Source organism: Neovison vison, chromosome 7 (assembly GCF_020171115.1).
Source record: "Neovison vison isolate M4711 chromosome 7, ASM_NN_V1, whole genome shotgun sequence".
NCBI lineage: Eukaryota > Metazoa > Chordata > Mammalia > Carnivora > Mustelidae > Neogale > Neogale vison.
In genome coordinates this window covers 27885193-27897494 of record NC_058097.1, presented here as the reverse complement: position 1 = coordinate 27897494, position 12302 = coordinate 27885193, and the positions used below count along the sequence as shown (strand labels likewise).

At 50.7% G+C, this 12302-nt stretch overlaps 1 protein-coding gene across 1 annotated transcript in view; it reads left to right on the top strand.

Annotated features, from left to right (window-relative positions):
* Nucleotides 1-12302, top strand: part of SLC6A2 (solute carrier family 6 member 2) — a 43155-nt gene that overhangs the window by 15097 nt on the left and 15756 nt on the right. The window contains exon 4 of the mRNA XM_044260418.1: nucleotides 10326-10464. Within this exon, the coding sequence (XP_044116353.1) occupies nucleotides 10326-10464 (139 nt within the window). The remainder of the gene's footprint in view (nucleotides 1-10325; nucleotides 10465-12302) is intronic.

The window sequence follows — 12302 nt, the reverse complement described above, 5'->3', positions numbered from 1 at the left end:
GTGTCTTCCCCAAGCCACTTGAGGTTATCCAAATATCTTGTTTCTCGTCATCCTCCGACACACAATTCTCAAGCACCCCTCAGTGATTCTTGCAAGCAAAGATGGTTATGAGACCGTTGGTCTCATTGCGATTTTTCTATTCCCATCATTCCGTCTAGATTAATGGGTTGGAATTCTTCTGTAAGGAAGTTATCCTTTTTCCCCTCTGTATTCATTCATTAGATCACTTACAAATTCTTTTTGTTCTGAGATACCATGAACATAAAACATTATGTGAATTTCAGGTATATAGCAATTTGAAACATGTATACATTGCAAAATGATGACTATAGTAAGTTCAGTGGACATCCATCACCGCACATAATTACAATTTTTTTTTTCCTTTGTGATGAGAACCTGTTAAGATCTACTCTCTTGGCAACTTTCAAATTTACAGGACAATGCTGTTAACCGGATTCCCTACGCTGTGTGTGGCATCCCCAGGACTTACCTATTTTAGAATTGGAACTTTGTCTCTTTTGACTCACCCCACCCTGTTTGCCCCCCCCACCCCCCACCCCCCACCCCCGGCCTCTGGCAACTACTAGTTCATCTTCTTTATCTATGGGTTTGGGGTTTTGTGTGTGTGTGTGTGTGTGTGTGTGTGTGTGTGTCTTAAGATTTTATTTATTTATTTGTCAGTGAGAGCAACCAGAAGCACACAGAGTGGCAGGCAGAGGCAGAGAAAGAAGCAGGCTCCCTGTTGGACAAGGAGCGGGATGCAGGGCTCGATTCCAGGATCCTGGGATCATGACCTGAGCCGAAGGCAGCGGCTTAACCGACTGAGCCACCCAGGCAGCCCTGTTTTTTTTTTTTTTTTTAAATGTAGATTCCACATATAAGTGGAATCATATGGCATTTGTCTTTCTCTGCCTGAATTATTTCTCTTTTTTTAAAAAAATACTTTACGTATTTATTTGACAGACAGAGATCACAAGTAGGCAGAGAGGCAGGCAGAGAGAGGGGGAAGCAGGCTCCCCGCTGAGCAGAGAACCCGATGTGGGACTCGATCCCAGTATCCTGGGATCATGACCGGAGCCGAAAGCAGAGGCTTTAACCCACTGAACCACCCAGGCGCCCCCTGACTTATTTCACTTAGCAGAATGCCTTCAAGGTCTGTCCACATTGTCCCAAATGGTAGGATTTCCTTCCTTTTCATGGCTGAATATTGTGTATAGAGATACCATAGTGTGTGTGTGTGTGTGTGTGTGTGTGCATGCATGTGTGACTTTCTCTCCCTGCCCCCGCACGTGGACACACACACACACACGCACGCACACACACTCCATCATTCTTATACATTCACATGTCCGTGGATGTCTTGTTTCCATGTCTTGACTCTCATAAACAGAGCTGCAGTGAGCATAGGGGCGTAGGTATCTTTCTGACTTAGTGTTTCCACTGCCTCCAGATAAGTACCCAGCAGTGGAATTGCTGGGTCATAGGATAGTTCTATTTTTAGCTTTTTATAAAAAAAGATTTTATTTATTTGACAGAGAGAGACAGAGCATGAGCAAAGGGAGGGTCAAAGGGAGACCATCCAGGACTCCAGAATCATGACCCGAGCCGAAGCCAGATGCTTCACCGACCGAGCCTACCAGGCACCCCTGTTTTTAACTTTTTGAGGAGTCTCTGTACTGTTTCCCACAGTGGCTGCACCCGTTTGTGTCCCCTCCCGCAGGGCACAAGGGCTTCCTTCTCTCCAGGCTCACCAGCTCTTGTAACGTCTTATTTTTTGATAGTGGTCACTCTAGCAGGAATGAGGTTCTGAGAGCTCGTGGTGGGTTGGATCTGCGTGTCCTCATTCACTCATTTCTGTCTGTATGGACTCATGGGTGGTTATTTTAATTTTTATTATTTTTTCATTTTATTTTATATCCAGAACCGTCAACATTTATCTTGTGGTTCCCTTGAATCCTGTATTCCTCTCATCCATCCTTTTACGTCTTGAGGCCTGTCTTAGGCCACCCAGTGGACAATGTTTGCATGGCGGGCTCTTGGGAATGGAGCACATGGACTGTGTTTATTCCTGGGCGGGGGGCTGGGAGGGAGGCCTGCTTTAGCAATCTCGACGCGAAAGTCAGCAGGTAGGTGGGAAATCCTGTTACAAGCCATGGCATGGGATAGGGAAATGCCACTGGGATCTCACTCAGGGTGTACGTGGTCTGGAATAGGTGTGGCAAACTGTTCTATGAAAGACCAGATGGCAAATATTTGGGAATTTGAGGGCCTTCTATGTCTCTTGCCTATTCTGCTTTGCTTCCTTTTAGCCTTCCAAAAGATAAAAACCATTCTTGGATTCGGCTTGGAGGCTGTGGTTTGCTGACTCCTGCTCTAGAGAGGTTCTCTATCTGTGTAGTTCAGTGAAGGAGCCACTTGTGGCCAGCGGAGCCGTGGAAATGTGACCAGTGTGACCGAAAAGTTACATTTTTAAATGCTATGTAATTTTTGTCAACTTACCTTTAAAGAGCTGCACGAGGCTGGCGGCTATCACCTTGGGCAGTTGAGGTCCAGAGGATGAGAAAAGATAGCTTCATAAAAGACAAAACACTAGGACCAGCATCTGTCAGTCTGACGGATTCTCTACCCCAAGTTCCTGGGAGTGAGTCCCATTTATCTGGAGACTGGCCCTTTGGGCCAGTTTCCATCCCTGCGATCTCAGGACGGTGAAGCCAAGGAGATACGGTTTGGTTAAAAGGGGCCTCTGGAAAGTCTGCTGCCTTCTGGGGCTCAGGAGAATTAGGGGCTCGGGACCCAAACTGACCCTCCATGAGTTCTCACAGCAAATTTGCTAAGGGTCCCTGCCCTGCATCCTCTCTCCCTCTGTGTTTCCTATGGATTTCCAGCTGGTACATGCAAAACTATATAGGTTTCAGAATTTGGGGGGATAGAGTCCATCATGGTCGTCAGATTCAAAGCCTTGCTGCTACATCCTTCCTGTCTCCCTCAATGTCCCATGAACAGCTCATTGCTCCCCACACACGTTCAGCTTTCTGCTGACTTCCTTGTATGCATGACTTCGGGGGAAGCCTCACCTCCACCCCATGAGGTTTCTGTGACTCTTCCCCTCAGTGCACCCCAGCCCTTACCTTGCCAGTCAGTGAAACCCACGGCCCGCCATTCTCCTCATCGCTGGCTTGTTCTGCATTCTCGCCATTATCAACGGTCATTTTCATTCAGAAACGTCGTCCTAGTCACAACTCACATTTGTCTGGTTTCAATTATGCCCCCCGTTGTTGCATGCTGAGGCTTTTCATCCGGAGCACTGTGGTCTGGAATTGTTCTTGTTCTGCACATGAGGGAACAGGCCCACGCAGGAAATGACTTGGCCAGGGTCATGCACATTACAGCTGGCATCCAAAGTGGAAGGAAAGGCCAAGTTCCCCATCCAGGACAGTGATTCAGAACCACGCGGAGAGCTTTAAAACACACAGATGCCTCGACCTTGCACCCAGAGGCCCTGATTTCGTGGGTCTGGGTGCAGCCAGGGCCTGGGGACTCTTATGAACAGCTCCTGGGGAGCCTCTGATATCAGAGCCACTCTGCCTTCCTGTCTCAGACAGAGCAAGAGTCTTCCCGGTTCAGGCTGACATCCCAACAGTGTCCTATCGTGGGACATCGAGGACCTCCTTTGGACTTCTTCTGAGGAGTGGGGCCTCAGAAAATTCCAGAACCTTCCGGAAGCTTGCGGGTGGAGGTGTTAGGCGCCTGTAGTTCATGAGTGCGGTTTGGACCAGGAGGCAGCTGAGGAGGATGGGCTGAGGGTGCTGCAGATACAGGCCACCGGCTCCTCGCTCTGCCCATTGCCATCTCGTGCGAAGAGAAAGGCATGATTTTTCTTTTTGCTCTTGGCCATCCTCCTCCTTGTAAATTAAAATGGAAAAGGATAGTGTCGGTGGGCTCCAATCTAGTCATTATTTGGTTCCTCTGCGGCATGCGTCTAAGTGGCCAGCACATCAGCCCCAGCAGAGACCCGACCCCCCACCCCGGCCCAGCAGGAGGGAGAGAGGCCAGTTGGGTTTTGAGACCTGGATCACTTCAGCCACAGCCCTAGACTTCTTCCAGGCGTGGCTCAGCTGTGAACAGGTTACCGTGGAGGAAGATGGTGTTCTTCCATGAGCGGGGCTTGGGGACAGGAGGCCTGCAGTAGGGAGCAGCCTCTGGGACTCTTTTGGCAGCTCTGTGCTCTGCAGGACTCACCCCTGGGTCCTACCCCTGCAAGCTTCCCTGCACAGTGCATGCCAGGCTCTCTTCCCACCCAAGCCCCACTTGGTTTGCAGACACGGTGGAGGTGGAAATTATGCCTGTCTCATAGATAAGAAGGTGGCAGGTCAGGTTTTTAGGGAAGCGGCAGAGCTGGGATCCCAGCCCATGGGGTCTGGGCCAAGGCTCTCCTGTCTTTCTCCTCCATCCGTTCAGGATGTGCGTGCGGAAATCTCTCCGGACAGAACATGAGACAGTGGTGTCTAGAACTTACGGAACTCACTGTCTCAAGTTCCAAGGCTCACCTTTCTCACCTCTAACTGCCTTCTGTGCACCTCGAAGTCACTGAGGCAGGAGCTGCTACTGGATTTTTTTTTTTTTTTTTTTAATGGCACATGGCCCTTTTGTCTCAGTGTTTCTGCTTCGTAAGAGTTGGCCCATCTCAGGCTGGAGAGGCAGCGAGGAGGACTCCCACTGCCAACCCTGAGGAGGCCAGGTCCTTTTTTTTCTTTCCCCAGAGCCTGCTGGCCGATTTGGTTGTCATCTTGCACTCATTTAGGCCGATGGATTGAAAACACCATCCAAGGGAACAAAACTGATACTTTCCCCAGGCCGCAGGCCTGAAGCCAAGCATCCGGCTAAAAAGAAAGCCCGATGCTCTAACTTTACCTGTAAAAGGGCACTCCTGGTGAACGTGCTCGGGAGACAGAAAACGTCTACCCCCTGCCTGTCCCTGTGGGGCAGAGAAGTCCCCATCCGCTCCTGGGGCTAACCCTCTGGGCTCAAATGTCAAGGAAGAAACTGAGCCCATTTGGCCCACTGACTTCGGAAAGTCTGGACCATATACTTTACGATGATTCATTTTCATTAAACTGCTGGAAAAGTACAACAAACCCTAGTTCCTTGTGCTAACCCCTGAGGCTTGGGCCTGCTGGGGAGAGCCTGGGTTCACATTTCCTTTCCTGGGAATCAGCTCAAGAGTCTGGCCTTTTCCCTGGCAAATATCTAAACAAGCCCCGAAAACCTGAATGTGGACTTCACATGCACGTGGGGGCCTTCCGACGGGACACTGTCCCTCCAGCTGGACACTGGCATCATTTTAGCACATTTCAGGCCAAGTAGAGTTGGTCCAGTCCCTTTTATCATCATTTTTTTAAAAAGATTTTATTTATTTGTTTATTTGACAGAGATCACAAGTAGGTGGAGAGGCAGGCAGAGATAGAGGGGGAAGCAGGCTCCCCGCTGAGCAGGGAGACCGATGTGGGGCTTGATCCCAGGACCCTGAGATCATGACCTGAGCGGAAGGCAGAGGCTTTAACCCACTGAGCCACCCAGGCACCCCTTTTTATCATCATTTTAATAGTCAAATGGGCCAAATGGTTGGTGCCACCATTCAACCCTCAGCCCATAAAACAATGAAAAAGCAGAATGAAGATTTGGGCGGGTTCATCACCTGGTCTAGGTTCTCTGTCTTTTTGGATAGGCCCACCCTCTGTTCAACTCCTCCTCCTCCTTCTCTTCTCCTTCCTCTTCCCCCTCCCCCAGCTCTTCCTCCTCCTCCCCCTCACCCTGCTCCTCCCCTTCCTTCTCCCCCTCCTTCTCTCCCCCTCCTTCTATCTTTCTGTCTTTCTCTCAGAGCATAGGACAAGAGCCTGTCAGGGCATCATTTTGAGCTGACACTAGCCAGGCAGACAAATTGGGTCAGGAAGTGTGTTCTAGATGAAAGGGAACAGAAAGTTCCAAGCCCCAGAGCAACAAGAGCTTCAGATGGCGGAGAAATGACAGTGACTGGCCATGGCCAGGAGCCCAGGGCAGGGTGTGGTGAGACAGGGGATGCGCTAGGCAGGGGACAATTAGGAAAGGCCTCAGGTTCTGGAAGGCTTATGTTTTTATCCTTTGGACCAGGATTTCATAACCACCACAGTTTTAACAGGAAATTCTCTGTTGGGGCAGAGCTGTCCTGTGCACTTGGGATGTTTGGTAACATCTCTGGCCTCTGCCCATGAGACAGGAGCAGCATCTCCCTCCACTCCAGATGGGACAACCCAGACATTGCCGAGCAGCCCTGGGGAGGCGGGGCCAAAACTGCCCCCAGTGAGGATAACCGCTGTTAGAGGTGATAGGGACCGTTTGAGGACTCAGGGTTTGGGAGAGTGACAGATTAGAAGGACACGTCTGACCGAAGGTTCTATAGCAGTCCAGACTGTATTAAGGGGTCGCAGAGAGACTGGGTAGTGGGGAGGTGGGGAGACATCTGTACCAGTCCAGGGGGAAGAGAATGTGCGTCTGGTCTGGGACACGGCTGCAAGGGTGGGGATGTTGGTAGAAGACCAGGAGGCAGGATTGGGGGGGCCACACACAGAACCTGATTGCATGGGGCAGCTGATGTGGAGGAGTTTAAAGCCACAGCGTCTGGCCTGGGGGCCTCAGGGATGGGAGCCATCTAGGGCGGGGGTACGTGGGCTTTTGTGGGTCACACAGCTGTGCTCACTCACTCACACTTGCTCGCCTGCAGACTCATGCGTCCATCCATGCCCCCTCTGTCCCTCTCTCCCTCTGCTGCAGCTCTGCCCCTCCTCTCAGCTCACCTGCTCCCCCACGCCCAGCAGAGAAGGTACCAGCCATGCCCGCAGCAGAGGGGAGCCCCCCCCGCCGGCTGACTTCCTAAGGCTAGCTCCCTCAGCCAGTTTGGGGGCACCCCTTAGCTCCTTTGCCGCTCCTTGAAGGCTGGGACGGTCTCATGATAGTTACAATTACCATTCGTGGAGCATTTTCTGAGTTCCCTGAGTTCTAGACGCCACTGTCTCATCTGTGATTTCATCCCCATGAGAAGCACTTTCCTAAGAAGGGAATGAGCTCAAGGTGGGGAATGTCTGCACCAGCTCCTGTGCCCACCCTCCAGTCCCATGGGAGCTCCATGTGGCGGGAGCCGACACCTGCTTGTCCACAGCCGTGTCCCCAGATCCCGGCACTGCCTGTCTCACCGCAAATGTATAGAATGAGTTTGCACAATCAGAGGACAGATTCAGGCCTCCTGTCGCTGGTGGCAGGACCAGGGCGGGAGCCCAGGTCTCTCTGACCCCCGTTCTGGGCCCCGGTCTGTTTGCCTTCACGTTCTTGCAAATAATAGACATCAGTTTGGAAGGGATGAATAAACGAATGCGTGAGTTCACGCACAGGGACAGTAGTGGCCTCCTCAAATGCCGTCTCCTGCCCAAGGACGCTAACAAAGTTTCCAGACTTGGGTGCATTTTCCCCACAAGTGCAGCACCTTCAGGGTCTAATGCACTGGTCCCAGCGAGCCCAGCCATCTGCCTCTGATTCTGTGGGCCCCTCTGACACTCAAGCATACCAAATATTCCAAGCTCACGTTTTCTGAACTTCTCTGAGCCTTCCCCACCCCCGCCCCCCGTAGGCACAGAAAACCAGTTTTGTTTTGCCAGGAAAGTAAAGACAGTTTCTAGAAGACTCAAGCTTGCTCTAAAGAAAACCTATAATTTAGACAGACCTCTTTGTAGGGTGGGGGCGGGGGGTGGTCTCAGCTTTGGCTGCCCAGGAGAATCTCCCGGGGAATTTAAAAGATGCTGGTGCCCAGGCCCATTCCCCCATGGGTTCTAAGTTAGTTGGTTGAGAGCAGGGCCCAGACATCAGGACTCGTTAAAAAGATCTCTGCCTGATTCAAATGTGCAGGGTAAGAATTTGCTAGGCCTCCAAGTGACATTCTCCATACCTTGAATTTCTCTTTTGGGGGGAGTGGAGGGAGTAGAGGAGAAAGAGGAGGGAAGGAAGGAGGGGAGAGAGAGAGAGACAGAGATACAGACAGGCACAGAGACAATTGACATCCCGCCCCCCATTTATCCACTGTGGTCGTGCAAACTTTTGCCATTAGTGTGTCCTCCTTTTGAGTTAAAGCACTCCTCTAGGGAAGGACAATATATCAAGATACATTTAGCTTTTAACATGAGTGGCCCTGGACGGTGTAAGGGACCTGGACAGAAGGGTGAGGACCCCTCCAGGTTGGGGGAGGAGCTGCCGAGAGAAGTGAGGGCCTGTGGGAGGCTGACCCTCTGGGCTCCCTGGTTCCTCTTGGGTAGGTCCTGGGTCTCATTTTTTAGAAGATGGGTTATTGGGTTTAGCAAGAAAGATTGTAAGCAGTTGCTCTTGATCCAATAATATTCTCTGAGTTAACAGGTCTACCTGTGAGGCCCGGGTTTAGCACTGGTGACCCAGAGATGGCCCATCCACCTCCTCACCCCAGGGAGAGCCTTGTAGGCAGCCAGCCCTCCTGTGGCAAGAGCAGGCATGGCTTGGGAAATGAACCAAGAGCCATGGGAAATGGAAGGATTGAAAGATCCATGCCAGAGGTGATCATGGAGGCCTCCCAGAGGAGGTGACATTGGAGAAGGCCTTGAAGGGTATTGGTGGTTTGTAGCCTCTGAGTGTGGAGTGCAGTGGAGGATGGCAGGGACGAGTTCTGGGTGCCCTTGAAGCTCTCTCAGCTCCCAACCCTGGTCACACTTTATTGTGACTGTGCTTGTAATCCTGTCACTGGTGCTAGAATGTAAGCCCCTGCCCCAACCACACACAAGGCATCGTGTGCTGGTGAGGCCCAGAATGAACCTGCCCCCAGAGGACCCTCACTGAGGGACAAATGATCTGGGGGCAGGAAGAACATCTTCCCAAGCTGTCCTCTCTTCCATGGAAACAGTTCTGCCTTCTTTGTCTTGTAAGGATGTGGAATTGGGGGGCGGGGAACCTCCATCCCCTGGGACCTGGTCTACTATTTTTTCATTTGGTCTAACTTGACCTTCAGGTAGATCCTAATGACTTAGATTAGATTCTAATTAGCAGTTGGTCATTTTCTATGCAATTCTATTTATTGTTTCTTCATGGTTGATCGAATAAGGAATCCCAATAGTCTCCAACCTCATTTTTCTTGTAGTTGTCTGTTTTCCTTACTTTCAAACACCTCACTTCTTATTGAAGGACACCACATTGTAAAGAAGTGCATATCACTGAGGGGTGGTTCCAGAATGCCACAGATGGATCGCAGCCATATTACCAGCGCCCATATCTAGAAACGTGACTGACTAGTGTCCCAGAAATTCCCATAGCATCCCTTCCCATTTTCCCCCACTTAGGGAGCACCTGCCTTTCCTGACTTCTAAGTCCTGGGGTTAGTTTTGCCTGTTGTAGTTTATATGAGAGGCATTAGACAGAAGGTACCAACTTCTTTGGGTTTGCTTTTGAGTTCTCACAGAATTTTGTGTGATCGGTCCATTCATAGAGAACTTGTTGCTTCATGATATCTCGTTTTATGAGTGTGTCATGATTCATCCATTCTACTGTGGATGGGTATTTGAGTATTTTTTCAGTTTGAGGTGATTGTGATTCATGCTGCTATGAACATTCTAGAATATGTGTTTTGGTGAGCATATGTACACATTCCTGTTAAGTGAATACCCAGGAATGGAGTGGCCAGGGCACGGGATGTGCCTACCTTTAGCTTTAGTGGTTCTTCCCAAAGAGAAGGAACATTTGTTCTCATCTTCATCCCTAGACAGCGATGTTTAAACTCAACCATGTGAACATTTGGGATTGGATGATTCCTTGCTGTTAGAGGCTGTCCTGAGCGTTGTAGGACGATACCGGTCACAATCCTCCAGATGCCAGGAGCACAGCATTGTCCCCCGGGTTGGGGGGGTAAGTTCAGAGTTACCCCATTGCTCCTATTGAGAACCACTGCTCCAAGCTGTGAGTTCTTGAAAGGCTGGAACTTTCCTGTTATTTCCCACCATCTCCCCAACATGCTGGTGGCACTCAAGAGATTTGTGTTATTGTTTTGAAAACAGAGGTGAGCAGGAAGAATTTGACATATGATCTGTTGAACCAGGGCAGGCCCATCCCCAGCATCGGCCACCGCTGTGCAGAGCAGGCCCACACAATGCGGGGCAGTGGCTGGTGCAGCCCAAGGCCAGTCTCCATCAATGGGAGCCTGGGGGGACTGGCCAGTGGTGCCACAGCCTCGGTCATCCTGCCTGACGCCACCGTCTCCCCCGGCCCCTCCCCTCTCCTCCGGGCAGGCGTGGCGTCCTGCACCTGCACGAGAGCAGCGGGATCCATGACATTGGCCTCCCCCAGTGGCAGCTGTCACTCTGTCTGATGGTCGTCGTGGTCATCCTGTTTTTTAGCCTCTGGAAAGGTGTGAAGACATCAGGAAAGGTAATGTCTTTGTTTCTATTTAAGTTGGGATGTTGGCCTGAAAAAGAAGTTCTTTTGTGTCTGTCACTAGATAATTGGTAAAAAGCCAGGTTGGGAGTGGAGATATAGAGCCTGGCTTTGCCTCGTCCCCATCCCCCACGCCCAGCTTAGCCATTGGCTAAGGGAGGCCTGCAACAAGTTCCTTCCCTTCCCAAAGCCCAAGGCTCCCCAACATCGGGGGTAGGGGGTGCAGCAGGGTTCCACACTTCTCTACCAAAGATTGCAGGGATTGGGACATCCCAAGGGTCTTGGGGAAAAGCTAAAGTGACTTATTAACATGTATTTGACAAATCACAAATTCTGGTCTAAAATTTGATGCCCTTTTGCATCCTTCTCTGGGATATAACCATTTCCTTCACTATCAAATCCATGTGCTTCAGCTGGCACAGTTCTGAGTGACTGCGAAGGTCTAGGTTTCCTGGGGGGAGGGGGAGGGGGGCCGCCAGAGTCCACATTCTGACCTGGGTGACACTTCCCCCTGTTCCTGGATTCAGTCCCTCAGGGGGGAGTATACACATCTCATGACCCATATTGATTCTGAGCCCGGGAATGTCAGAACAACCCCATTTGGACCCTATGGGGTCCATGGGGGGCTTGATTGTCCTCAAGAGGCTGTAGTTGAGAACTGCTCTTTCAGTGCTGTGATTAGTTACTGCCGTGTAACAAAACAGCCCAAGACATAGTGATATGAAAGAACCATTTTGTTACCTCTTGTGATGCTGGGGTTGACTGAGATCCAATAGGCCTTCTGCTCCATGTGTGTGTGGCTTGGCTCCCTATCTGGGGGCTTGGCTGAGCTGGAATGTCCAAGATGGTGCACACTCAAGGATGGTAGTTGGTGCTGGCTGGGAGCCCGGCTGCAGCCGTCAACCAGAGCGTCTTGGGTCATTTCCACAAAACCTGTCCAAATGGCTTGGGCTTCTCACAGCATGGCGGCCGAGTTCCAAGAGCAGTTCCAAGCAGACAAGCCCCAGTGTGCAAGTAGCTCTTCCCATCTCTGCTTGCGTCATGCTTCTTGTTGGCCCAACAGCCAAGATAAATCTTGTGGTGAAGCCCAGAGTCCATGTGGGTGGGGACTAACCCAGGTGCAGATTCAATGGGGGTCACGAGGCAACAGTCTACCATAATCAGGGAGGTGTGACTTTGTGAGAAGCCCCACTGACAAACAATGGGGCAAGTGGCCTGTGTCAGGGTGATCCCTGGTATTCCTAGAGTCCTTGGCCACGCCGTTGAGAACAAAGATAGTTGCAGGAGACCAGCAGCCAGTATGTCAAGAAAGACTTGACATGGAACTTCCTCTCGGCATGTTGAAGACACAGTGTCTGCCCCAAAGAGGACCCCCCCCCCAAAATTGCAGACCAGGGCTGAGAGCAATTCTGAGATAGGGCAAAACTAGGTGAAAACTGCTACCGTCCCAGTACCTTGCACGTAGTAGGTCTTCAGTAAGTATTTAGTGAAGGATTCATGAGAAAAAGAGGGAAGGTACAAAGAAAGGAAAGAGGTGCATGGATCATAAGTTGGGGAGCCTCCCTGAGTGTTCTTTTGAATTCAGTGCAACACGTTTAGTGTCTGTGTACACCTACTATGTGCAAGGCTTGATGCTAGTACTAGTGGCATAGGAATAGATGAGACAGGGTCCTTCCATGGCTTATCCTCTTCTGGGCATTACAGACAGGCATGGGTCACCCTGTGGGACTAGTTTCTTGAGTCTTCATCTAGAGACACGTATGTCTCCCTCAACATAAACAGTGATGGTCACAAGCTGTACACACACTAGTCTATGTCTTGCTTTTTCTTTT